We start from the raw sequence: 25,969 nt of genomic DNA on the forward strand, positions 1-25,969 counted from the left end.
ATTTATGATACAGGATTTCCCTACCCTCACACGGTTCTGTCTGAGCTCTGGCTGCTGCTGTCATAATTGGCCTGAAGAAGGCTGTTAAAAATTGGTCCATTGGCAAAATGTAGTGCCATAATAAACAAGATGTCTCGAAGTCTTGCCCTTCCTGGCGCTTTACACAGCGAATCAAGCAAAACACTTGAACTGGACTGACTAGTAGTACCTAGGTAGCTAGCTAACTACCTACTGTGTGCAGTTATGAGCCATGCGAATTGCTCATATATATATATATATATATATCTATCTATATCTAGATCAGTACGTGATGCTCCTACGGTGGTATTAGCCATGACTACATTGCTATTTTATTTCACCTGGCGGCAGTTAAGCGGAATGGACCATTGGATTTAATAACAGGACTAGAATTCGGAACGTCCAAGGGTTCAAAATCGATGTTGGTATACTAATTCACTAACTCCATCCAGCACGGGCCCAATTAACACTTTCAATGTCCTGATGTCAATAACGACAAATGTCCATATTCTCACCAACGAATTTCAAGACAACTAAAGGATATCTAACTGCAGCTTGACAAGTCGAGCAGCATGTCTCTTTCCAGAAACCTTTGCGGATCTTTGATCAAACGTAGAAACTCCATTCATGTATCATCCGATATGTCAGAGTCCTCAAAGTAGTTTACTCGGACAGCCCTATTTGGCTTCGGTCTATCCAGCTTATTCCTCGGAATCTTCACCGCCCGTCCTTTTTTTCCAGGAGTAAATTCGTCGTCCTTTTCACCTCGACTCTTTCGCGCCTTCGGTAAATTAGATCTGGGGTACAGGGGTTGGGGCGCTGAGTTGAGATTTGTCACTTCTGACTGGATGATTGCAGCACTCGTCGGTCGTCGTTCTTTGTCAAGACTTTCGGCAGGACGCTGCGAGCGTGCTAAAGCTTCCATACCCGCCTTGCCAATCTTGAGACGGACGATAAGCCTCTTGTTCGTGCGTCGGCTTCCACCAGATTTCAGAGAACTTGAAGCCCCATCTTTCATTCGCAACTCATCTGGCAAACTTAAGTACCCATCAAGCCGGTTGTTCCCCTCTATCGTAGAATTCAAAACTTGTCCGCTACAATTGGAAGCCAACGGTGGAAACATTTCAGAGAGTGTAGGTCTGGGAACCTCCCCGGCGTGCGTAGACAAAGATGTATCCTCCATATCGGGATACTCAAATCTAATTGCTGCCGCATCTCGGAAGCCATCCTCTCTCGTAAAGGTATGATCATCCCCGGTTTCGTTTGAGGACATCCCAACTGCCCCGCCGAGTGCGGGATCAATTGGGATACTTTCGTAGTCTGCCGTGTGCTGATTTCCGTCTTCCATAGGGTCGGGATCCAGTTCATCGTAGTCCTCACTTGCAGGAAGGGCATGCATCTTCGCCATTTCGGCCTCCTCTCGATGTCTTTGAAGTCGACGGGAATCGTCTCGGTTATCGCCAGCCTTTTTAAGCCATCCGATGTTGGAATGACTGAAATTCACCAGAGCTTCTACACTGCGAGGATCCGCCACCTTTCTGGTATCATGACCGAGCAAGAGACCCTTGGGCTCATATGGTGTCATAGTGGGATCTCGACGACAAGCACCACAACTGCAAATCTTGCGACATTTCGGACACTTCCAAGAATAGTCCTCCAAGACAGTCTGTGGCATTATCTCAAAGGCTCTAAAGAGGCTACCATAGCAATAGTTCAAATCGCATGACGTACAGGAAGCAATTTTCCACGTCGGTTCAGGCGCCTTGCAAATGTGGCATCTTCCATGTTCCTTGTGCCACTTCTCTGATCGGCGAACTTTCCTTCGTTTTCGAGGTCGACCATCGTCGTTGACATCGATGACGCTGTCATCAACATCTTTCTGGCGTACAGGCGGTTTGGTAATGTCTACCCACGGTCTTCTCCTCAGCTCTCTTTGACAGATTTCAGCCAAGGTTCTTTTCCCCAGTTTACTCCTCTCGATCGCAAAAGGCTGGTATTGATCACTATCGTGGCCGGTGAACTTGAGTATCTGCCGCCTCCAGCTCTCATGTCTCTCGATCAGCTCTGCCCAATGAAATTGTTCCACCCACTTGAGTTTCGAAATACAAGCGCAGCTTCGGCCCATAGCATAACATTCCATGCAGACATCGTAGTAGTCGTCTTCACCATTAGGAAGTTTTCCAACACAGGAAGGGCAAGTGAGAAACCGGTTAAAGATATTACACCGGCAATAAGCGCAAGTCACATTGCTTTCAAATGGAATGAACTGGACATTTTTCTCCTCGGGCAAATCTTCTGCAAAACTCTCTGAGAGTAAGATCCGGGTGTATAAGGCAAAAAGCCTTCGAAAATCTTTCTGTAGTTGGCGTATCTTGGGACTGTTGAGGTTCCGTTCTTCAGCAGTGCGAAGGAGCTTTGAGTACCTCTCAAGGGCAAAGAACACGATCGCCTTGTTCTTGTATTGCTCGTCCCGACAGACAGCCCTTGCGCGGGGAAGGGCTTCGTCCAAGGCCATTTCCAGGGTCTCAGCAGCAGTGCGATTCCAGGCAACTTTCATCGTTCGGGTTCCTCGATTCCAGACCTGATGGGCCGCAAGAGGTGGAATGAGGATGAAATCACCCACTCTTTGTTCTACCACATACGTCTTGAATGGCGCCGCCTTCCATGCATTGATTTGGGCAAAATGATCCTCAAGATCAATATCGTGGCCAAGGACAGACGACCAATATTCAGAGACGAGATGACGGTCTTTAGTCTCAGTCATGAACCAAATAGATGAACCGGGCTTCGTCAGCTTTCCATGTTCAACAAGCCCAGTTGACGCTTCCACCATTATGTTGTGACCCAAACTTGCGCACATCTCTTGATGGCAAGGAGTGTAGGTACCCTCATGACCGATGTAGCACATGAGATTCTCAGCCCTCATTTCCGGAGGAAGACAGCTCATCAAGTCACCCGCCTTCGCAATTCCTCTTCCAGCCTTCACTCCAGGGCCGTAGGGATTTGGCTCCAGCGTTGCTCCGACACCTCCAACATCCCCCGTGGATTCATTGAGGTAAAAGAGAAACGGAGGAATGATCTCTTTGAGCTTTTCGTGCCAGACATCTGGACAATCAATATCCTTCAAATAGATTCTCTGACGCGTCGGATCTGTGTAATTTGATAAATTCCATTGGTCTGTCAAAAGCGACATGTTGTTCAGATAATGGCCGATAGTGAGAGGTAGATTGGTCTTCGTGGTCAGGTTTCGCGCATTTTCCGCTAAATAAAGGGGGGGAAAAAAGTCAGCTGAAGCTGCTTTGAGAATTGAGGCACATTTAAATCTTGCATCATGTAAATGATAACAACTCACTCTTTGTAGAGTAGTTATCCCTAAGCCATTGTTCTGCAAATATCCACTTCTCCAGTCGCGTGTCATATCCTTCAACTACTAAGGGCTTCCCACCCAGTATCACATGAAGAAGGACCAATTTTTCAAAATTCTCCAACCCCTGTTCATCGATCGCATCACAGTGTATCCTTACAACGAACTCAAAATTCGGTGTCGATTCCACAAGCGCCGTAACATCTATATCAGGAGAGATCGGCTCAAATGCTGCACGGGGTCGTTGAGCAGGCATGATCGTTGTGAGTCGTACCAAACAGTACTCGTATGAGATTGGATGTCCTCAGGCAGAGAGACACTGGTGGGAGTGATCACAACCTTTGGGTCCCGGAGACTCCTCAAAGAGTGAGTTTAATATGTTGGGCATAGCCTCTAGAAAACTAGCATGAACAGCTGTGTAATTAAGCGGGTAGGAAAGCAGGCTGTCTATGGTCAGCTGTTTGATGTGACAGCATCGTTTCTTCGACCTAACACAACATTTGTAGCTTGCGCAGCAGCTTTGCGCAGCATGCTGATAGGGAGGCGCCTCAAAAATAGTTGCTCAAAGCTGGTTTATAAGGATCACCTGAGCTTCGAGAGAATCGCCGTGGCGGCAGGAGATCGAGCCTTCTGCTTGTCCTGTTCACAGGAATCGCAAAAGGCCTCATGCCATTAACAACAGGCAATTCAAAAAAAGGTGCGCTTGTAAGGAATAGAAAGCTCACAAGACACTCAAGATCAATTCAACGACAGCAGTGACTGATGGTGATTTACAATCTGTATCTTGGGTTCGCGATGGCACTTGTTTCTCCGGTCTTTGTCGATTAGTTCACCCAGACATGCGCGCAATCCGCTAATCCCACTTTGGCCATGCGCTTCCGAGGTACAGTCCAGAGACCAATAATAACAATCATCTTCGAGGACGGTTTCGATAGACTCGCAAGTATTTTCGAGTAGGCCGGTAAAAGAAGGAATAGCTGCATAATTGCACTAAAGGCCTCTCTCTTGTGTCTTGTTCCAAAAGCAAAGTCCATGAGCTCGTGCCTTCATTACACATCATTGACAATTTTTACTTTTCCGTCACTCCAATAACTGACATTTTCATTCCACGACTGTGATAGGGCAATGCCCACAGCAGTGCTTGACAGTTGCGCCTAGCAATTACTTCTGATCTCGTAACTCGCCAAATCATCTAGGACCTGTTCGCCTCAGATATTTGCAATGGTATCTACTTCATCATGTTTAGTCACCCCACTCCGACCGCAGCTTGCACAATGCCTACCGCAATGGAAGAATGCGACTCCTCTGAGCTGCCGGCATTGCTTATCAACTAAGCTTGTTCCTGGACTTCGATCTACGGCGCCGTTTTCCAGGACACTGGTATTCACCAGTTCTCATCAGAGAGGTCGAGACCATGCATCGCGACGTATACCTGCCGGGCAGTCACTCCAGCTTCGGGCTGTGTCTCAAACGCCTCCGCACCGGTATGCAACAACTTCGGCACCAACGCCTGCTCCTGCGCAATATGTGCCGCCTCAAACCGGTCCAATTTCGTACCTTCCCAAGGCTTGGATACCATATGCCGAATTGATGCGCCTTGACAAGCCGACTGGTACATACTATCTCTTTTTCCCTTGTCTATTTTCCACGCTTCTAGCCGGTTCGCTTGCCAGTCCGATGGCACCTCCAACCGAGGTACTCGCGAAAGCAGGGCTATTCTTCACCGGCGCGTTGATTATGCGAGGCGCTGGGTGTACGATCAACGACCTTTGGGATAGGAATCTAGACCCCCGTGTTGAACGGACGAAATTTCGGCCACTCGCTAGACGGGCAGTGACCCCTCAAAAGGCGATAATCTTCACAGGCTTCCAGCTCCTGGCTGGTCTCGGCGTTCTCCTTCAGTTTCCTACTCAATGCTTATGGTACGGAATTCCTAGCCTTCTCCTCGTTACAACCTATCCATTAGCCAAAAGAGTCACGGATTACCCACAATTTGTTCTGGGGTTGACATTTTCTTGGGGTGCAATAATGGGATTTCCGGCGTTGGGGATCGATCTTTTGAGCCACTCGGAGGCTCTGGGGGCTGCAGCAGCACTGTACTCCAGTTGCGTCGCTTGGACAGTGTTGTACGATATGATATATGCTCACATGGACATCAAAGATGACGTCGCGGCTGGCATCAGGTCAATCGCCCTACGTCACGAACATAATACGAAAACTGTGTTGTCTGGTTTGGCCGTGACCCAGGTGGCGCTCCTCGCCGCTGCTGGAGTAGCCGCAGGAGCTGGGCCTGTCTTCTTTATCGGCAGCTGTGGCAGTGCCATCCTCACTCTCGGCATAATGATTTGGAGAGTTCGTTTGAAGGATGTGAAGAATTGCTGGTGGTGGTTCAAGCACGGCTGCTGGATTACAGGCGGGGGCATAGCACTTGGTATGTTCGGTGAGTATCTTGCTCAGATGTGCGGTTTGTATGATGGAAAGGCCGAATCCAGTATCGAAAAAGGCTGCAATGCTACGCAAAACGCCGCATGATTTGTATATCATTACATAGGATGGCCAGGACTCTTGTACACTAGTTTCGCATAATTTTCAAGTGTTCACTATTTCTTTCCAATCCATCATAGCACCTTTCCCTATATCACCACAGACAACTCTTTTTTCAATCGAATACAGTACGGTTATCCATCCATTTCCGCCTGGAATATCCGCCCTTCGAGAACGTAGCTGCAAGGTCAACACCGCTACAAAGAAACCCACTGGCACTACTGTCAAGATTAAAGCAGCATAAGACACTGCTTTTTAGCTGTCAGAAACTTATTCTATGCTGACAACTCAGTGATAAGGAAATATCGAGCGAGGTGGGGTCTTGGACGTACTGTAGTAAGCTGGTGGCGTAACTACCTACCTAGGTAACTAAGAATTCCTGTGGGTCAGAAACAGTCGGAATTGAGTAATCTATCATTCGCCGTATCTCCGTGACCGACACTTGCCGGACTTACAGTGCTGAATCTCGTATCTGTTCGTCACTTTTCTTGAAGAAGCCAGAAATATGTTTTCGAGGACGTTACTGTCGTCTGTAAGTCTTCAACTGTATTCTTGGTGCACCGGAAAATTGCAAACTTACATGGATATATAGGCTTCTCGCGGTGTCGCGCAGTCGGCACAGAGGTTTGCGCCACCACGCTCTTTCTCTGTCCCGAAAATATCTACACTCCAAGCCCGATTTCTTTCTTCAGAGACAAGAGCAGCGATCGAAAAAGCTATAGCGTCCGCTCCCGTTGTGCTGTTTATGAAGGGAACCCCAGAGACACCGCAGTGTGGCTTTTCGCGAGCAAGCATACAGATTCTCGGCTTGCAGGGAGTGGATCCGAAGAAATTCACTGCCTTCAATGTTTTGGAGGACCCTGAACTTCGACAAGGTGTGTTGTCACCCTGGTAATCTCTTTAGGAGGGGGGATTTCGTCACAGAAGTTCACAGGCTAAAAGTTACGTTTTAATAGGCATCAAAGAATACTCGGATTGGCCAACCATCCCACAGCTCTACGTCGATAAAGAGTTCATCGGTGGTTGTGATATCTTAATGTCAATGCATCAGAATGGAGAGCTTGCCAAGCTTCTAGAAGAAAAGGGTGTTTTGGTCCCGGCTGAAGAGTAAGCAGCGAAACTCGTTGCCAATGTCAATCTATTCAGCTCCCCTACATCGGTATAGCGCAACCTCTGCATGGCATATATATTTGTATTTTTATATTTTCGCTGCCTAGTCGTCTCTCGTCGGGATTGTCGAAAATACATTCAACGGGTCTAGGTTAGCTTTCACTTCTCGTCACAGTCATTGCCTCTGCAAATTTTGTCGCTATGCAATAAATAGATTGAGGACTTTTGACCCTATGTTTGGACAGGGGCGAACCAGGCCGATGTCGGTGGTCATTGAACATTTCCTCCCATACAGAAGGCCAGATGTTTCTCCAAAGTCTTCCTTCACTTTAAAATATTCAGCTCACCACCGCGTGGCATCTGACACACCAGGCCTTGGTCTTATGTATGAATTATATTAGCACATAGTATGACTTGAATTTTGTCCGTTTCGATAAAGTTCACGGCCTTTAAGGCGTTGTTTTGAGACATGAAAACCCCAATTTCAACAGCAAGCTGGAGATGATGTTAGAGACACTTGGGATCTCAAGGTGAATCCAGCAATACCTTTAAACTAAAGATTTTGTCACCTGGCAAGGTTGCATATCCCATGGTAAAATATCGTAACACCTAATGGTAGGCACTTCTTTTATCGGTAAGAAAGGTTATTGAAATATATGAAGGTTCAAGCATGATAAACTGTCGGACAGAACAGACCGTATGGATAACCAGGCCCAACACTTTTTTTTCCCAGCAAATGCCCCGGGAGTAAGCTGAGATTCCTCATCACAGTTTACTGCTCCTATATCAGGGTATATAAAATTGGCCTGAGAGTTGTGTAGAGTCTGATATTCGAATATGACAGTAGAGTCCCACAAAATTGCAGATTCGCCAATGTTATAGCAACGCTTTCCCAAAGAGAACCCGGTTTTAAACGCCATGTTCAATGTACAAATATCATAGCTTTGAAAGATTCAGATGACTGGCTCCAGAACCCGAAACACCACCAATTCATGAAAATCAAAAGAAAAAGGAAGACGCTTCCAAATCGATATCGCATCAACCCAGAAGTCCCCCTAAAACAACACGACTAACTCCCGCAATCTCGTTCTTTGCGCTGCTCCTGCTGGCGTCCTCGAACTCTCGCACTACTCCTGCAATCATGACTTTCCGGAGCTTCGCGTCAGTCTTGGTGAACATCTCTCCTAATGCAGCTGTGCAAACAGCAGGACTAGACACCAGGGACACCAGCCGGGTATAGCAATCAATCAATACATCACAGAGCGTTGCAAACGTCTCAAAGAAGTCAGGATCGAAAGGCAAGGAAGGCGTTAGAAGATACGTGTATTCTTCTCCAGGGAGAAGGTCCGAGGAGTCTGCACTGGGGAAGGATGTGACCGCTGACGCCGCGGTTGCTGAAGACGCAAGATTCCCTGTCACAGACTTGACATCCGAGGAATCGCTAAATTGCATAGGTAGCCCAATCTCCGTGGCAGAGCTCGCCCTCCTTGCTTTGCTGCCAGCATGAGTTGCCCTCTTGAACATTTGTGGTATTCTTGCTCGAACAAGGTTCGACGACGAACTACCATCCGGCGGGTGCGCCTGTTGATAAGTCTCAAACTCAAGTAGTAGAGCATGGAGAGAGCGGAGGTACTCGAACGGCGTTGAGTTTACATCAAGGATCGGGGGAAGAGAAAGTCCCAGGAGCAGGTAATTGATTGCGCGACGGGAAAGCTTTTTCGAGTCAAAGTAGGGCATGCGCATGAGGTCGGCTTTGGAAAAATGAACCGTATTGAACCAATAGACTCGGCCTTCATGACTGCATTTCAATGAGTTTCATAAACTCAAGCAAACAAAGACGGATAGATGTCAACTGACGCTTTACGCAAATAGTCCAGAGTTGATATTCGTTTCGAAGCCATGTCATGGATGTGTTGGTAGATTGCGCTGGCACTCTGTGGCCCTAGTGTCCCACCACCTGATGCAGAAGGGAGAGGAGGTATACCACCACTGCCCCCGTGTGAATTCTCCTGACTGGAATGGCCTGCACCCGAAGATTTACTCCAGGTGGTGTCTCTGCGCGACAGGCCATGGGCAAACGGCGAGGCTATCATTCCGTTCATGACGCAGTATTGTGGATAGTTAACTATGAGAGAATTGGAAGCAAAGATCTCATCTTTTGGCGATCTTTTGGCGGAGAGGCCGAGGTAGATACGGAACTACTGAGATGTCTGCAGGGGGGTGGGTCCATCAGACCGTGCACTAGGTCTAATTAATTAGATCGGCAAGGGCCCCGCGTAACTACTAGTGCTGTACGGAGTACTTCGTACTCTAAACTTTAGGAGTAAAGCATCCAGAAACCGCTGAGCCCCTCTTTCATTCCAGGGGAACATTCGTTGAATCCTTACTTATTTCCCACCCAGTCTTACTTTGATTAGATAAAGATAAGATCGCATTCTGCCCGCACATCCAGCTGTTGTTAACTGTTGTTAACGATACCTGCGCTGTTGTCCTTCTCTTCTCTTCTCTTCTCTTTTCTTTTTGCCCCATTAAAAACTCCATATGAGTACCTCTCCTGAGGAGGTTCCCTTACCGGGAAAGTGGCCCGTTGATCCACAAGATGATGTTCCAATTGCCAAAGAGCGTATCTGGGTAGACGGATGTTTCGATTTCAGCCACCATGGTGAGAAGACTAGTCTAAGCTTTGACTTCGTTTATCTAGTTAATCAATGAATTCACAGGACATGCCGGTGCGATGCTTCAGGCCCGTAGGCTAGGGAAAGAACTAGTCGTAGGAATTCATTCGGACGAGGCGATCCTTGAAAACAAAGGTCCAACTGTTATGACTCTGGAGGAACGGTTAGTTCAAAGATACAATGAAATCGTCCCTATACTCATACTCAGTTTGATTACTGTAGGGTGGCCGCTGTTGAGGCCTGCCGCTGGGTTACCAAGTCCGTTCCTCATGCTCCATATGTGACATCTCTTCCATGGGTATCACATTATGGCTGCTACTACGTCGTCCATGGAGATGATATAACTTCGGACAGCAGTGGAAATGACTGTTACCGATTCGTTAAAGCTGCTGGCCGTTTCCTGGTGGTGAAGAGAACTCCCGGGATATCTACGACGGATCTTGTTGGTCGCATGCTCCTATGTACGAAGGGACACTTCATCAAGTCCTTAAAAGACACATTGGCCGGTAAAGAAGGATCCGGTAGTCCGGAGGAACGAAAACAGTTTGGTGCGGATCTCCTGCAGAGAATTCGGGACTACGCAACAGATGAAACTGGCCTCAGGCCGGGCCCCGAGGTATGGACGTGGAGCGGCACAAACTCAGCAAAAATTGGTCAAACGATTGAAGAAGCCGGGATCTTTGAAAATCTCGTCCCAGGTAAACCACCAAGACCAGGTCAGCGCATCGTGTATGTGGACGGTGGGTTTGACCTTTTCTCGTCTGGCCATATCGAATTCCTTCGACGTGTGCTGTCGAGAGAAGAGGAAGAAGGCCGCCAACGTGGATGGTATGAGCCTGCGGAAAGAGAGAAAAGGCTTTCAGAATACGGGGAGGATTTCGGACCTGCATACATTGTCGCCGGTATCCATGACGACGATGTTATCAATCACTGGAAAGGTCTCAATTATCCCATCATGAATATCTTTGAAAGAGGCCTTTGTGTTCTTCAATGCAAAGTAGGTTCCGGGTATTCCTCCTAATTGTATTTCAATACGACCTGAACTGACAGATTCAGTATATTCATGCAATTATCTTCTCAGCTCCCTTCACACCAAGTCAGGCTTTTCTGCAATCCATACCCTGGGGAGTCCCGAGTGCAGTGTACCACGGTCCGACAACATTTATTCCACTCACCTATGATCCGTATATTGCACCAAAGAAAATGGGTATTTTTAGGGAGATCGAAAGCCACCCTTATCAGAATGTGAATGCCGGTGAGATTGTCCAGAGAATTTTAAAGAGCCGTGATGCATACGAAGAGAGACAACGTGCGAAATTGAAGAAGAGCATTTTGGAGGAGGCAGCCAAACAGAAAGAGGCACTGGATGCCCAATCTAAGGTTGCTGATGGGAACTCCAATGGACAAGTGCAGCCTTAGTATGGCTGCTACTTCTGTGATTCAAGTATCATTGTAGGAATATAAAACTTAGGAAGGCTACAAGGACAAACAATCTTGATTAATTACTATCAGATGAACATAGTTCCTGAATATTATTCATACTATCCAGCCTTAGCTGGTGACAATTGAACTGTTCCTTCTAGATAACTCATGGATCACTCCTTAACTCCAAGGAAGGCAAGACTCGCCATTTTTTGCTTCCCTGTTAGCAACCTAGGCTATGATGACACAGCCAGCCATAGATGTCTAGTGAAACCCCTGCTCGCCACTGGTTTGCACGTGGTACATGGCGTTCCTGAGAGGGTAGATCCTTAGCATGAGCTCCCTCCCATAGCAGCCCAAGTGAGGTTGGCATTTACTTTCTTTTGGAAATGTATGAAGCCCCAATGAAGGACTAAATAATACATCCACACCCCCACATGACCTGCTTAGCTTTCTCTATATCATCTTCATTGCACAATAATGGGTGCTTAACACGTTACCAATCTGACCTTATATCTTCTGATCAGAGCCATTCTGTAGTGACTAACAACTCACCACCAACTGGTTTCTAATATACACGATGTATTTATATTGACAAATAACAAGCGGAGGTTCTATGTTCACACCGTAAGTCATAAATCGTGTCCAGAGCAGGGGGTTCTAAATGGTAAAATACAGGCCCAAAAAAGGATTATCCCGTCAATTCAAAGGAGACCGTCATTCAACAAAGAATCTAGAGATCCAAACAACGCCAGGTCGAACAACAGAAAAACGCCAATCTGATGCTTTAAAACCGAAGAGAACGCTGAAATCCGCAGTCGCTAATAAGGGAGTCATAGGGGAACATTCGAATCATCAGACTCAAGAGGACTCGATCCTTTGGTTTTGGTTTTCGCGCTCTCTCTGCTCTCCGAAAACCCGCCGACTCATCTCGAGGACAGCCTCAAAGCCCTCTCGGCCCCTCTTTGCATTTTGGCTAAATCTCTCCACACTCGCCTCTTCGACCTTGTTCTTTATTTTTTGCCAACCACTGCAGAGGGCAGTAATCAGAGCTTCCTGTTTAAAATCGGTTTTTGTGTTGGGCATCGACGGGGAAGGCTGATACACAACGGTCTCCCGAACATTCAGGACATTTGACCACGTGAGGTTGGTGGAGCACATAGTAACTTTCTTCGCGATCGGATCGACATAAGAAACCTCATAGACATAAGATAAAGCGTTGCCTCCGAAGAGGGAGGTTACCCATCGTGGAACAGATTGACTGCAGGTGATGAGGCGTTCAGTACGGAGCTATTACCGGGAGATTCGGTCAGTCACACCAGTCTTCCCTATCATAAGAAGAGGGTAGAAGGGTATTGACTCACGATGCCCGTGGACGGCTCTACGGTTCTTGATAAGGTGTCCACAGCCACGACATGGGTTGACTTATCGTTCCAAGGACAGTATTTGCGCCAATTCGCGGTCGAGACCTCCTCCCAAGAGTAGTCAAAGGTGCAATCAGAAGCGAACACCTTCATCCCGAGTGACCGCACTGCCACCGAAACACCGTCCTTCTACACAGTCAACCGTGTGCTCGTTGTCCGGATGGAGCTGCAAAAGCGAAAAGATCCACTGGAGCTTTTTGATAACAACCAGAATGGCGCAACAGGAGGGCAAAGGTGAGAAAGAAACCAGGTGCGAAAGCGATCAAATATGACGCTGAATAAAACGGAGTAGATGATAGGATAGAGAAACACTTAGAATTTAATTGCTGTCATCAAGGATGTTTGTGAAGACAATGATAGATTTGAAGGCCAAATTCTCGGACGGTACACGGGCGGAAAAAAAAAGGTTGGTTTCTTCCTCGAAGTCCTGAACCACCCGGACGTGGAAGCGGTGGCCCCTCCCCGCATGGACCAATGAGAAAGAAAAACCGGCCCTCTCTTTCAGAGTCACTCCAGAAATCGGGACCAGTGACAAGTCTGTTCGAATCGCTCCGTCGCCCTGGTCTTGGGTTGTTCCCGAAACGCTCCGGGGAAGCAGCAAGAACCGTCATGGTGGATCGTATTATTGGTGATTGGCGAATATTGGGTTCTCTTCACATGAAAATCAAAGCTGACTCGACATTACAGTGCGAGTTTAAGGACAACCCATATATTGTACACTGATAGCTGGTATAATCAGTCAACTGTTAGAGGCATTATATTATATTATAATTATTGTTATTGAACTGATTAACCTGCGCGACTTTCTGGCGCCCAGAGTGAGTGCCAGAGGTCAGGGGCTAAGGAGTTCACGACGCGTCGCCAGGTTGACCGCCCGCTTCACCTCTAGGCGCTACCTTCGTCCAATTTTTTTTTAAAAAAATTTTTCAATCAAAGGGGGAAAGAAGAGGATTTATATCCGACGTATTATATTATATTATCTTTTCCAGGAAAGTCTGCCTGAGGTCATCGCCGCAACCGTATCTGCGGCGGTATTATCCTTGTTTCATAATATAGACCAGGTCTTGACCTCTTTCCGGGCATTACTCATCAGGACCGACGCAAACAATCATCGCAATGGTCGAGCTGAGGAAGCGCAAGGCGCCTTCCGACTCTATACCAGCGCAGGAAAAGAAAACCAAGCCAAATGAGAAAAAGACCCCGAAAGATAGAACTGCCGAACAAAAGAAACCATACGACGACAATGACCATGGCCCCTCTCCACGAGGGAGTGCCCCGAAAGTTGGCGACACGCTCTCTCTGGATGGTTTTGGAGGGGAGATTGAGACGCATGAGGGTGCCACGACCTCTTTGAAGACTTTGGTGGACGCTAGCAAGGCCGGAGTCGTTCTTTTCACGTATCCAAAAGCCTCAACACCCGGATGTAGGTTCACCGTCTTTTCCATATCCCCTTTCTTTGAAGTCTTTTGCGATACTATCACTTTTGATTTCTCATATACTCGAGCTTGAACTGCTGGTTTTCCCCTGGACAGCAGATTATGCGCCAATTATCACCTTAATACGCATTCGGACGCACCTGCAGACGACAGAGTAGATGCATGGATCATTTTTCGATGTCTTCCCTTCTTTGTTTTCTTAACTTTGTGTGGATCTTAATATATCTTAAAGAAGATACAATACTGACAATTCCAAGGCACAAAGCAAGCCTGCATGTTTCGTGATGCTTATGATCGCCTTTCATCAACTGGGCTATCCATCTATGGACTCTCAACCGATTCACCAAAGGCAAACACGACCTTCAAGACAAAGCAGAATCTGCCTTACCCGCTTCTTTGCGATCAAAAGGCCACATTAATTGCAGCTCTTGGGCTTAAGAAGGTTCCTAAGGGGACCATCAGAGGGGTTTGCGTGGTGGATAAAACGGGTAAGGTACTGCTCTTGGAACCTGGTAGCCCTGCAGCAACGGTAGAAGCTGTGGAAAAGTTGGTGTCTGAGAGCTCAAAGGAGGATTCCTTGAAAAAGGTGGATACGTGAAAGCGAACATCATAAAGAAAGTGATAACTACCTTGCAACATGGGATAACAACATCATTCAAATGTCGATGACATATTCTTGTTACCTTTCTTTGTTATGGCACTGACTACTAAGAATCTGTCCATATAATGTGATTCCACCTGTTTTCTGCATGGGGATCTCCTTCCCATCTCGAAGCATTAGAATCAACGACATTGAAGGAATATGAACAATCTCTGTGAACTGCTCTATTGGGGACAGTCTAATCAGGAAGCAACTATATAGGCTTTCAAAACAGTACTTCATAGGCACATGGGTTTCAAAATGGAGATATTCAACTGTGACTCCAATGCTTGCCATTGGATAGAGGAGTGTCCTGTTCCTACAATGATGGGAAGGTTCTAGCAAGTGTGACTGTTTGGTGATGTGATGTTAAATCACCTATTGCCGTCCTCAATAGTATACCAATTCATGATTATTTTCCTCTTTTGTGGGGAGCAATATATATAGAATTGCCACATAGATCCTTGAGTGCTTCCTCGTAGCAGTAAATTTGCGTTACGGTTGGTTTCGGAAAATTGATATGCCGACATTCAGCAACTCGGCCACGCCGGGTACCGTCCATCCTCGAACACGCAAGACGGTCAACATCCGCCTCGCTTGGACATTAAATGTTTCGTAAAATAAATTAACTGGTAAGTCTTTTCAGCTGCCGAAATTCCTTGTGTACTGATACAGTCGAGCCAATGGAGCTAACTAACGTTCCCCAGGAGTCGATCTTTCTCCCACCATGTCCCGCGACATTGTGAAGGCGGTTAAATCTGCCTCGAATGCTATCCCTGTTTACAAGGTTTCTTCTCTCTATCCAATTGATTGTATCTTACTGTTACTGAACGATTCTCCAGAAATACACCGTCCAGTCCACTGGCATATGGGAACGTATACGACGCCTCCTAGCCATAGACCCTAATCGTTCAACCGGTGTCCCACTCAATGCTCAGTTTCGTAATCCGCCGCCAGGAGCCCTGCCTCCTCAGTCCTACGATGATCCCGTGACTATCCCAGCTGGTGATATCGCAGACAACCCATACTGGAAACGGGATGTTCGGAGGAATTACCCCAAGTTGAGTGTGGTCAACCAGGCAGAAGTTGTCGGACTTCTCACTGTGGGAAGCAAATCAGCACCAAAAGACGATGTTCTCCAGATTGGAGAAGCGGGACAGAAGCAATTGGTTGCTTTGAAGCAGGAAGGAGAAGAGCGGGGTCTAGCTGCTTTGTTCGAGAAGGATAAGCGGAATGTCCAGGGGGTATTGGGACCTAACGGCTTACCACCACTTCCGTGCAATCTCAATACATCTGCGAAGTACCAGCTCGGTTCTGGACAGGGGTACCCGGAAAAGTATGTCCTTTTCTATCTCCTGTGTATTTTTGCTTTGGCAAAGAACTGACGGCATGACAGGTACTCTTGCCGTACCTTTGTGTAACATTCCCATCCAACCCATAGAGAAATTTATTCTTGTTCCTCTTTTTCTACCAATGGATTTGCAGTTTGGGGGCTTTGTAGTTGCAAATAACATGTCTCTTTGCAAATCGAAACATTGGAACTCCCCATGATCGAACGTTCTACTGCCAGTACCCATGTGACATAGTGTGAGTTGGGGATGGATACCCGCGTCTGAATTTTAATTGCACTATTCAGATTGACTCCAGTCCTTTCACGTGTTTTGAGTTATCTCTTACTCTTTCCCTAGCAGGGACAAACAGTATCTCGACCAAGGAATGGCAGTGAGGGATGGAAGCTTGAGAATTGAGTCCAGTCGCATTTTTCAACAGGTAGGCATTTCACTTGATTTTGCAACACGGGAAATTGTGATACATACGAAGATCGTAGAGTGAAATGTTGAAAAGCTCTGACTGGTTGCACGAATGTCAAAGTTACATAAGTCTACTCTAGACACACGACCTACTTACTATTAAGCCAAGATAGCAGATGCCGAAGGGCATGGAATGTGATCATGTACTGAATTAGGTTTACACATGGAGTAGCTGAAACCAGCCATGCGGATTAACACGACCTCGACACCATACTTTCGTATATAATTTCCTTTTCTGTGTGTCTGGGGCTTCGGAGCTTCGTTTTTCTGCGTCGATTTGACCGTACTTCGCGAAGTTTGAGTTGGAACCTCCTGCATATTGTATAGTAGTCTGCTAGATCAGGTATGAATATTCCGTACTTAAGTAGCCAAAGCGGTTGGCAATTATCATCGAGATAGGTGATGCATTGGCTACAAAACTACCCCATCGGACACGCAACTTCTAATTTCTAAGCATATTCATAATCAGAGCCTAGGTTGATATTGCGTAGGTGTATTAATAGATCACTTTGCACGGGTTCAAATACATTCTCATCTGTTTACGCAAGCTCACGGGAGCAAGAGTGATACAGGCGGTCGTTCTATCGAGCCTTCGTCAAGTATGTTCCACGCCCCCTATTCATCTTAATCATATTGCCATATTTACTCTGCCTTCGCCAAGAGAGCCCTTAGTCGAAAGGATTCGTGCGCGTTCCCCACCAGGTAAGGAAGAGGCTGAGGCCCACTGTCTCGAATGCCCGGCTAACAGCACCAACAGCAATCGTGTCTAGTGGCCTCTTCTCTGTGAAGATTTGTGAAAGAAGCTAGAAAACAGAATTAGCTATCAATTGAAAAGGCATAGGAGCTGACTGAACAAGATGACTGAAAGGAAGTTAAAACATACACTTGGAGCTGAGCTCGCGAAGAAAATAAGAGTGCCGAGGTATGCTGCGCCTTTGTAGGTCAGGGTTCCAGTAGCATTAATGAGAGCTGCTACTCCATATGTTTGCAAAGCACTCCCAACCAAGGAGCTTCCCCAGGCGGCGGCGGCACTGGCAGTCTCTTTGGATTTGACAAACTCTTCTTTGGAGTTTGCTGCCTGAGCACGATGGTATGCGTCACCAAAAACTGGAGCGAGAATACCCAGAGAAGCGGTGTGAGTGAAAACGGTGCCCAGTGCAATGGCAGAGGGCTTCACTGGAGGAAGATCTGTAGGGATTCGAGAGTCAGGAACTTAACCAGAGCCAGTTGAGGCTGATATTGGTGGTAAGGAAATCCATGGGTGAGGATCGAACACGACCTCTGGGAGAGCAGCTTACAGTGCAAAGTAGTCATTCTTAACAACTTCCTTCGTGTATTACACGTGGAGAGACCTATGTCGAGATCAGATGAAGTTGCAAGAGGTCAAAGGGTCCGACCACAGATCGAAGGGGGTAGCTGATGCCTTTTCAAGTCCCTCCAGTAGTCACTTGTTCCGGCCATATTGAATGCCTGGGTTGCAAAGAATGCGATGACGTCGCCATGACCGAAAACGTCGAAGTGATGAGGAGAAGGAATGACGGATAGGGAGCAGATAAAGCCCAATATTGTCTCTGAGCTCTCAAGGATAAATGACGGACCAGTGGTCCGGTACTGGGCCCACCAAGTACCTCCTCTCAGGCCCTTTGTGAGCCTGTGTAAATCCTACCAGACGATCAGACATGAACCACCTCGATCCATTTCTCACGATCGCACATTACGTCAGATACTTGGACGGAAACAGAAGAGGAGAAAAATATGAGGAAAGTAATTGAAAAATAGAGAAAGACAACTCTGTACTGACTTACAGAACTCACAACCGATGGCGAAACTTCATTAGTTGAATCTTTTTCCGGACTGTTGAACCTGTCGTTTTTGATTGGCCAATGGTGATCATCGGGCTTCCTCTCTCCAGAATAGTAACAACCAACACCAGGCCTCATAACATTCCCCGAAAGGTGGGGGGCTGCAGAGCAGAAGATTGGCTCTTATGGGGGCATGCATACTCCGTATTGTCACACTGGTGCTCTACCATTAGTTGAGTCACAATGGCCCAGCTCCTGACAGCCTCAAATAAATCAAGTCCCAACGGATCCCTTACTTCCAGTGACAACCGGCCGCAGTGGATGTGTGTTTTTCTTGCATCTATGTTATACAAACTCATGTTCGCAGTCCATATCCCAGCAACTTCTGTTTAGGATCCTTCTAACTTAATTACGGGCGTAAGAGGGTGATGATAATGGCATGCACCATGCATACCTCCTCCGTACAGACTACGGAGTATGGAGTACGGAGTACATAAATGTATGATGTAACTACCCGCGAGGCTGACCACTAATAATAAGTATACACACGCGCCTTCCCCACAATGTCAAGCCACACAGGGCCAGAACTTCTGAGATCTGTCCACATGAGGCTCTGTGAGCCAAGAAACCTTTTTTTTTGGTGTGGCTTGGGAAAGCATTCGCTTGTTCCCCTCCACTGTCCAGTTATTGACAGTCCAACTACGACTGTATTCGGTTCAGCGCACAGGTTGCCTTTTGCAGAATTCCCGGCGGTAAATCGAGTCTTAATTTCTGCATGGCGGACACTGACCCCGTTTCAACCCTGTCGGATCAAGATTCCCTCTTCGATATCAGTGAGTCGTTGATCCCGATCCGTGAGCTCAAACCACCCGGAACTACCAGCGTCTCCTTTGATGGTCTTTTGAAGGATCCGCTAGTCCTTAAAGAAGATCTCAAAGAGGGATGTGGTGGACAACTTTGGCCAGCGGGCCTACTTCTTGCCAAATACATGCTTCGCGAACACCACTCGGACCTTCTTGGTAAGACCATGTCTGTATGCTCCTTCCCTCCCATATCACCCAGACATAGGCATACATGGCCCGCAATATCCGAAAGGAGAATGATCACGACGACCCTCATCTTGCAGCCTGAATGTTTGAACTAACTACCCGCACGCAGAGTTGAATTGGGGGCAGGTGGTGGTCTTGTAGGACTGGCGGTCGCGCGTGGCTGTTCCGTCAATATGCCTATTTACATCACCGATCAAGAGTCGATGTTGCCTCTGATGGAGGACAATATCAAGATAAACGGGCTGTCGTCGAATGTTAGGGCCAAAGTACTGAATTGGGGGACGCCGCCTCCTGCCGACATCCCTACCCACCCAGGCGTTGTGCTTGCCGCGGATTGTGTCTACTTTGAGCCAGCATTCCCTCTCCTAATCTCTACGCTCAGGCAGCTGTTGGGCCCTGAATCAGTCTGTTATTTCTGTTTTAAGCGACGCCGAAGAGCCGACATGCGGTGTATAAAACAGATAAAGAAGATATTTGATGTTGTGGAGATAAGAGATTACGCTGATTACGACACCTACGCGCGAGATAATCTGTTCCTCTACAAGATCAAATCGCGAGACTTGAACAAGGATGACGCTGCGCTGGATTCGCCCATGCATGTGAAGGCAGAGTGATGGATTCTTGTTGATGCTATAATTTTGGATGACTTAGATATAGCCCGTTGTCCCAGGTTAACTCTACAATTTAAGCCTGTCACCTTGACTTCTCTCTGAGGTGCTCGCCTTTTGGCCATCAAGGGTTTTCAACTGACCCTTGTCATCGACAATCTTGACACCACCTTTCTTCAGGTCACTCATCAACTGTTTCCTCTCTTCCACGTTGCCTTTCTGTGTCTTGACTGGCTCAGAACTGATTTTCTTGTTCTTCTCCTTTTGTCTGCGTCTTCTTCTGATCTTCTCCTCCCGAGTCATTTCATCTTTGGCCACGGACGCTCCACTCTTGAGTACTACTTCTCCGCCCAACCCCCCATTGTCAACAGGGTTGTAAATTTCCTGGGGAGCAAGGGTACCTTGCTCGCTGATATGACCACCAGCAGTGGGTCGCGCCTCTTCCATCGTAATAGTTGCCACGTCTGTAACCACGCTGATGTTTGCCTGAGGGACCTTGGGTTTGTAGTGCCAGTTGGAGAGAGAATCGAGCTGAGAGCTTATCTCCTTCCACAGCTGGCTGATCTCAGCGTGTTCGCGTCTCAGTTTTTGATCCTTTTGATCGACATAGTTGGGGTCGTTGGCGCGCAGGTGATCAGCTTCATACAACTCAGCGAGGCTCTGTTGAGGTTTAGTCTCGTCAATCTCGAATCTTCCTCTTCTGACTCCGTCGCTGCTCAAGGAATCAGGCAGGCGTCGAATGACTTCATCGAACTCCTTGGCGAGAATTCTCCTTTTAACCAGTTGCTCAATTTCCTCCGAGGTTTCATTTGTTACGACAGGGACAGGCTTCCCAATGCGCTCAAAGTCGAGATCATTCTCGATCAGAGAGTTGAGAGGTCGCTCTGCAGCCTTGGCCTCACCAGCAAGCATCCATTCCTTCTTTGCCACATTCGCTGCTTCCAACCGGCGGATTTCATCTGCGATCCTTGCCCGTTGCTTCTCATGAGAAGAGCGACTCATTTGACCGCCAGGATCGACCGCAGGATCGGCCTCTACATCTTCGTCTGAAACATCATCTTCGAAAAGATCACGGCGAACATCGGCAATGGCACGTTCTAAATCGTCTTCGGGATCAGTTTTCGGCGGCTGAGTCTTTGGGAGCGGCCGTGTTCTCTTGTCGGAAGCTTTCCGCGGGGGAGGTGCAAAAAAATCGTCATATTTGATGTCATTGGTATCGAGCCAGGAAGTGCCAACGTCAGCATCTGACATTTCATCCTTGTCCGAATATGCATTGGAATTGGCATCTCCAAACGTTGGGCCGTCCTCTTCGCTGGTCATGCTGGCTTCATCATCATTATCATGTGGTTTTGGCCGTGTATCCCTCTGTTCTCCAATCACCTTAGGCTTCCCAAGAGCGAAGGGATCTGCATGCCAGTCTATTTCTTCTTCATCACTTGCTTCGTCGTCAGGTTCACCTTTAGCGTCCATTCTCTCGAAGTATTCAGACTGCTTATTGAAGTCATCGATCGAGAAGAAGCCATCATTCAGGCCGAAGGGGTCTTGGACGTATGTTTCCTGCATTCCTCCATCGGAAGATGGCTCCTCATCCTCACTACCCATGATGCTATCACCGATTTCACTCAAGTCACTCCCCCCATTTGAATCATGTCGCTTCAGATCTTCGTTCCCAGACCCTGATTCGACACCGCTCATGGCTTCAGCACTTGATTGGGAAGAGGTTTCGTCAGAAGTATCCATGTCGTCGGAATGTTCGACCCGGTCAGCCGACCTGTCGCTGCCGTGAAGGAGCGGCCGATTTTCATGCGGAGATCGGCCAGCTTGTAAAGTCGCAGGGAGAACAGGAAAATCACGCTGTATTTCGTCCCTCGTTGCATCGATAATTCTCATTGCCTGTTCCCATATCTGGCCAACAGCGAAACCATCTACATACAAACTTCGCAGCTGCAGAACATCTTCACCAGACTGTTTATTGCTTCCGGACCTCTTCCGTTTCTTTTTGTTGCATTTCTGACGCTGAGTCTGAGATCTAGTAATGCTCGACGCCAGAGGGTCCAGGAAAGTCTTTGCGGAGAGAAGTGATGCTGCATACAATTCATTCGAAGGTTGTAGGAAGGACTGCGGTGCCACTGAAACGAACGGGGCAACGGTAGTCGTATTCGCTACGGCCGAGCACGGATCACTAGGAGCAAGTATGAGAGGCTCCATCTCCATATTCAAAGAAAATAAGTCTGATAAGAATGGCTGGGTTGATGGTAAACTCTTACGAGGAAGAGACGTGCCAAGAGAAAAAAAAATGTAAGTGGAAGGAGTTCTGCCGCCGCGCTATAGCAGCTCTGCAGGCGGTGTGTCGGAAGTCGTTTGCTGATTCGAGACCTTCCCCCTCCCCATAAAAGGTGCCCTTACTACGAACCAGTACTCCGTACGGAGTACTCTGTACAGTAGTAACTAATTACTCCGTACCTAGGTACTCTGTAGGTACCTAAGTAATCTTTGAATATCCTTTTAACTGGTGTACCTAGATGATGCCGATCGTCTCCAGATTGATGGCCCTCAAGTCTTTCAGCACTATCAAGTTGGATTGGGAACTATAACAACTTGGGAAAATAGGCCGACCAGATTTATTTAACAGATAGACTACGATATCCTATTAGTAGGTACATGCTTACGTTATCTAGATGTATTATGTATCTCAGTTCAGTTCCTCCGGACTTGTTGGATATTAAGAACCTATCCGCGCTAAGTTCACCATGTAACCCGTATGTAAGCGCTTTTACAGTGTCTTAGTCATCATACGAGATCTCTGCCACACTACAACAATCTCTGGCGCCACATCTTGGCTGATGTAACCAGACCGCAGTCACTGAAAATTATTGGTTTTGAGTGCCTTGGAGTAATTGCAATTCTTGAACATTTTAATCTCTGATGTCAATTTTATGTACTGAATGACATACATTGGTGTACACGTGAAGACAAAAAGTGGAGCATTAGCACCATCACTTTTGTCAATAGCCCATGTACTGTAATATACTCTACATTACTATATTACTGCAGGTATGTATGTATGTTACAGTATACACTTTAAATAGCACATACATACAGTACATATGTTCTCCAGAAGATCGGACGTCAACATCTTAAATGGAAGTATTATTTAAGTACTTATTCTGGTTTTCGAATCCACGGAGCCGTACAATACATACCTCTTTGGATCCGCGCAATTTCGAAGGCTACTATGTACTCTACAGTCAATGAATACTGGCCAACCCTTCACCAGACTGTCCGTATATAACCTAATCTGATGCGGGCCTCGAAGCCGGTTGGTGGCTTTGTATTCCAGGGTTTAACCTGTATATATGCCTGGCTGCGAAATGTCATTTGGACCTAATCCGTAACGTCACATCCGTAACGTCACAGTGACGGAGCTGTTGTCAAATGACATACTTCCCAATCCCAGAAAATTATACACTTAAAAAGTGTAGTTCCTACATCTCAATTTCCAATTTTGCAGCTACGAATTTCCAGTTGAGAATCGCCGAACACTTCTCGTACCACTGGTTCTTTTCCAAAAAGCCCCTTTGAAAAATAGAGTCCTACAGTAGATAACCAGCAGACAGAATGGGTGCCGATTCACAGTTTCAACGCGGTATAGTCACAAGAATAAGAAAGTCTGAGCTAAGGGCATCGACATCACTGACCTAAAAGGGACACAGGACATCACATTCCGATCCATCATCAGGAGAAACCTGGACTCCAGGCCGATATGCCTGACCCAAAACCTGTTTCAGACCACCTTCCAACAGACGATGGTGGGTACCAATTGTACAAAGCGGCAGGGAAATTGAAGGGGAAACGTGCCATCATTACCGGTGGAGATTCCGGCATTGGACGCGCCATTGCAATTCTTTTTGCAATGGAAGGGGCCTCAAGTTTGATCGTTTACCTACCACAGGAAGAAAAGGATGCACAGGAGACGAAGAAGAAGGTGCAGGAACATGGCTGCGAATGTCATCTCTTGGCATTAGATATTCGCAAAAAAGAGAACTGTAAGACCGTGGTCGAGACTGCTCTTCGAAATTTGGGAGGCATCGACATCCTGGTGAACAATGCAGCTTTCCAAAACATGGTTCAAGACATCAAGGATATTACCGAGTATGTGGCTCGGCTTCTTTGATATGTGCAAATGTCTTGCAAGTCACGTTGAAAGCCGGCGAATGATATTGACAACAGGACAGGGAACAGTGGGAACGTACCTTTGATACCAACATACACCCTTTTTTCTACCTTTCGAAGTATACGCTGCCCCATCTCAAGAGCGGTTCGACCATCATTAATTGTTCTTCGGTGAATCATTACATCGGTCGAGGAGATCTCCTTGACTACACCTCCACCAAAGGGGCGATCGTGGCGTTCACCCGGGGATTGCATAACCAACAAATCCACAAGGGCATCCGCGTCAACTGCGTTTGTCCTGGTCCCAGTATGCCGTTACCATTGCGTTGTAGGCTGCACAATTGCTAATACTGGAATTTGCAGTATGGACTCCACTTATTCCATCGACAATGTTGACACAGGCAATGGAGCAATTCAGCGATGTACCAATGGGAAGGCCAGGACAGCCAAGCGAAGTTGCCACCTGTTTCGTGTTTCTAGCAAGCGCAGACAGCAGTTATATATCGGGGCAGTGTCTGCATCCCAACGGAGGAATCATGGTGAATGGATAAGCAGGAAAGTGGCTGGACAGTAAAGCAAAGGGGGGAAGCCTGCATAAACATATCAGGGACACAGAAAATCCAATGTGTGCAAACATGGAATAGATTGACCAGCGTTCTATACATTTTAAAAGACTGAGAAGGCATAAAGAAGGGCCCAGGCAAGGGAACTTCGTTCCTTGCCGTAGGGAACGGAAGCTCGAATTCTCATCCGATGTCTCCGAGGAAAAGAGAAAGAAAGAAGACTAGCGCTATTTCAGATGTGTCGCCGCCCCGCCCTCACCTCATAGACCAAGCCGAAATCGCGTCACTGCAAGGACTGGATGATTGCAGTTCACCGCCGATACCACATACGTGTGATCTTCGTATGCCTCATCTTCTTCTGAAGCTGGAAAATCCCATACATGAGAGCTTCCGAGGTTGGGGGACCTACGGCAGTGAGGAGTCAGTGACAATCACTTTTAAGACAGATATCAGAAACCCACATCCAGGCACATAGACATCAACTGGGACTATCCTATCACAGCCACGAACAACCGAGTAACTGTAGTGGTAATAACCACCCCCATTTGCACAACTACCCATACTAATGACCCAACGAGGATCGGGCATTTGATCATAGACTTGCCGGAGTGCAGGAGCCATCTTGTTAGTCAAGGTCCCTGCTACAATCATGACATCCGACTGCCGGGGAGAAGCTCGGAAGATGATTCCCATTCTATCTTGATCATAGCGGGGTGTTGATAAATGCATCATTTCCACAGCGCAACAGGCTAGACCGAAAGTCATTGGCCACAAGGAACTTTGACGAGCCCAGTTCACAATCTGATCAAGTGTAGTTCTACCACGGACAACAATTAGTCTTCTTAAGAATATAATAACTGTAGAAATTGATTACACTGAGCTGCACGTACAAGGCATATTGCATTGCGCCCTCTTTCTTCTCCTGACTGGGGAGAGGCACCTCACGGCGTATCTTCCCAGAAGCAGTGAGAGAGGAACCAGTTTCTCCTTGTCGTTCAAGCGCGGTCGCAGACTTTGACGATGAGTTCGAAATCCATGCTACCGGTTGTATGCGGCTCGCGGGTGAAGTTAAACGCAGGTACGCTGCCACATGTCAGTAGGTTAAATCAACGGCAGTTAGGGATGCTGTGAACCTACGGCGCAACAGCCCAGCACCGGCTGTCCGGGACAACGAAATCATCTCAATGTTAGCCAATTTGCAGCTCCAAGACCGGACAGGAATGAAGAAAGACGGAAAGATTTTGAAATATCCGAGGCGAAGGTTTGGAGCTGATGGCTGCGACCAAGAGCGAAAGAGCCTCAGAAGTTCGGAACGGAGGTGGCAGGCGTC

General features: G+C 47.3%; 13 protein-coding genes across 13 annotated transcripts; 7 read left to right on the plus strand and 6 right to left on the minus strand.

Annotated features, from left to right (window-relative positions):
• Window positions 1-643: 643 nt before the first annotated feature.
• VTN77DRAFT_6070 (uncharacterized protein) lies at window positions 644-3,638 on the minus strand (the record flags this gene model as incomplete). The annotated part of the gene is made up of 2 exons (XM_069422308.1): window positions 644-3,279; window positions 3,371-3,638. 2 exons carry the CDS (start codon window positions 3,636-3,638, stop codon window positions 644-646), a joined length of 2,904 nt encoding a protein of 967 aa, XP_069276472.1.
• Window positions 3,639-4,603: 965 nt separating this feature from the next.
• Window positions 4,604-5,914, plus strand: VTN77DRAFT_6071 (uncharacterized protein; the record flags this gene model as incomplete). The annotated part of the gene is made up of 1 exon (XM_069422309.1): window positions 4,604-5,914. The coding sequence occupies one exon, from the start codon at window positions 4,604-4,606 to the stop codon at window positions 5,912-5,914; it is 1,311 nt and encodes a 436-aa protein (XP_069276473.1).
• Window positions 5,915-6,431: 517 nt separating this feature from the next.
• On the plus strand, window positions 6,432-7,037 carry VTN77DRAFT_6072 (uncharacterized protein; the record flags this gene model as incomplete). Its single annotated transcript, XM_069422310.1, has 3 exons — window positions 6,432-6,458; window positions 6,519-6,801; window positions 6,883-7,037. The coding sequence occupies 3 exons, from the start codon at window positions 6,432-6,434 to the stop codon at window positions 7,035-7,037; spliced, it is 465 nt and encodes a 154-aa protein (XP_069276474.1).
• A 1,037-nt stretch (window positions 7,038-8,074) lies between these two features.
• Window positions 8,075-9,138, minus strand: VTN77DRAFT_6073 (uncharacterized protein; the record flags this gene model as incomplete). The annotated part of the gene is made up of 2 exons (XM_069422311.1): window positions 8,075-8,834; window positions 8,894-9,138. The coding sequence occupies 2 exons, from the start codon at window positions 9,136-9,138 to the stop codon at window positions 8,075-8,077; spliced, it is 1,005 nt and encodes a 334-aa protein (XP_069276475.1).
• Window positions 9,139-9,577: 439 nt separating this feature from the next.
• On the plus strand, window positions 9,578-11,130 carry VTN77DRAFT_6074 (uncharacterized protein; the record flags this gene model as incomplete). The annotated part of the gene is made up of 4 exons (XM_069422312.1): window positions 9,578-9,698; window positions 9,757-9,874; window positions 9,934-10,708; window positions 10,768-11,130. The coding sequence occupies 4 exons, from the start codon at window positions 9,578-9,580 to the stop codon at window positions 11,128-11,130; spliced, it is 1,377 nt and encodes a 458-aa protein (XP_069276476.1).
• Window positions 11,131-11,994: 864 nt separating this feature from the next.
• Window positions 11,995-12,650, minus strand: VTN77DRAFT_6075 (uncharacterized protein; the record flags this gene model as incomplete). The annotated part of the gene is made up of 2 exons (XM_069422313.1): window positions 11,995-12,423; window positions 12,498-12,650. The coding sequence occupies 2 exons, from the start codon at window positions 12,648-12,650 to the stop codon at window positions 11,995-11,997; spliced, it is 582 nt and encodes a 193-aa protein (XP_069276477.1).
• Window positions 12,651-13,673: 1,023 nt separating this feature from the next.
• Window positions 13,674-14,591, plus strand: VTN77DRAFT_6076 (uncharacterized protein; the record flags this gene model as incomplete). Its single annotated transcript, XM_069422314.1, has 2 exons — window positions 13,674-13,980; window positions 14,251-14,591. 2 exons carry the CDS (start codon window positions 13,674-13,676, stop codon window positions 14,589-14,591), a joined length of 648 nt encoding a protein of 215 aa, XP_069276478.1.
• Window positions 14,592-15,360: 769 nt separating this feature from the next.
• Window positions 15,361-16,054, plus strand: VTN77DRAFT_6077 (uncharacterized protein; the record flags this gene model as incomplete). The annotated part of the gene is made up of 3 exons (XM_069422315.1): window positions 15,361-15,420; window positions 15,476-15,969; window positions 16,030-16,054. The coding sequence occupies 3 exons, from the start codon at window positions 15,361-15,363 to the stop codon at window positions 16,052-16,054; spliced, it is 579 nt and encodes a 192-aa protein (XP_069276479.1).
• Window positions 16,055-17,112: 1,058 nt separating this feature from the next.
• Window positions 17,113-17,758, minus strand: VTN77DRAFT_6078 (uncharacterized protein; the record flags this gene model as incomplete). Its single annotated transcript, XM_069422316.1, has 3 exons — window positions 17,113-17,247; window positions 17,328-17,632; window positions 17,743-17,758. 3 exons carry the CDS (start codon window positions 17,756-17,758, stop codon window positions 17,113-17,115), a joined length of 456 nt encoding a protein of 151 aa, XP_069276480.1.
• A 1,263-nt stretch (window positions 17,759-19,021) lies between these two features.
• VTN77DRAFT_6079 (uncharacterized protein) lies at window positions 19,022-19,909 on the plus strand (the record flags this gene model as incomplete). Its single annotated transcript, XM_069422317.1, has 2 exons — window positions 19,022-19,275; window positions 19,405-19,909. 2 exons carry the CDS (start codon window positions 19,022-19,024, stop codon window positions 19,907-19,909), a joined length of 759 nt encoding a protein of 252 aa, XP_069276481.1.
• Window positions 19,910-19,972: 63 nt separating this feature from the next.
• Window positions 19,973-22,117, minus strand: VTN77DRAFT_6080 (uncharacterized protein; the record flags this gene model as incomplete). Its single annotated transcript, XM_069422319.1, has 1 exon — window positions 19,973-22,117. One exon carries the CDS (start codon window positions 22,115-22,117, stop codon window positions 19,973-19,975), a length of 2,145 nt encoding a protein of 714 aa, XP_069276482.1.
• A 1,549-nt stretch (window positions 22,118-23,666) lies between these two features.
• VTN77DRAFT_6081 (uncharacterized protein) lies at window positions 23,667-24,077 on the plus strand (the record flags this gene model as incomplete). The annotated part of the gene is made up of 1 exon (XM_069422320.1): window positions 23,667-24,077. The coding sequence occupies one exon, from the start codon at window positions 23,667-23,669 to the stop codon at window positions 24,075-24,077; it is 411 nt and encodes a 136-aa protein (XP_069276483.1).
• An 872-nt stretch (window positions 24,078-24,949) lies between these two features.
• Window positions 24,950-25,819, minus strand: VTN77DRAFT_6082 (uncharacterized protein; the record flags this gene model as incomplete). The annotated part of the gene is made up of 4 exons (XM_069422321.1): window positions 24,950-25,044; window positions 25,101-25,456; window positions 25,530-25,722; window positions 25,777-25,819. 4 exons carry the CDS (start codon window positions 25,817-25,819, stop codon window positions 24,950-24,952), a joined length of 687 nt encoding a protein of 228 aa, XP_069276484.1.
• Between the last annotated feature and the right edge of the window lie 150 nt (window positions 25,820-25,969).

This window comes from Rasamsonia byssochlamydoides (genome assembly GCF_041956645.1).
Source record: "Rasamsonia byssochlamydoides strain NRRL 3658 unplaced genomic scaffold VTN77scaffold_45, whole genome shotgun sequence".
Classification (NCBI taxonomy): Eukaryota; Fungi; Ascomycota; class Eurotiomycetes; order Eurotiales; family Trichocomaceae; genus Rasamsonia; species Rasamsonia byssochlamydoides.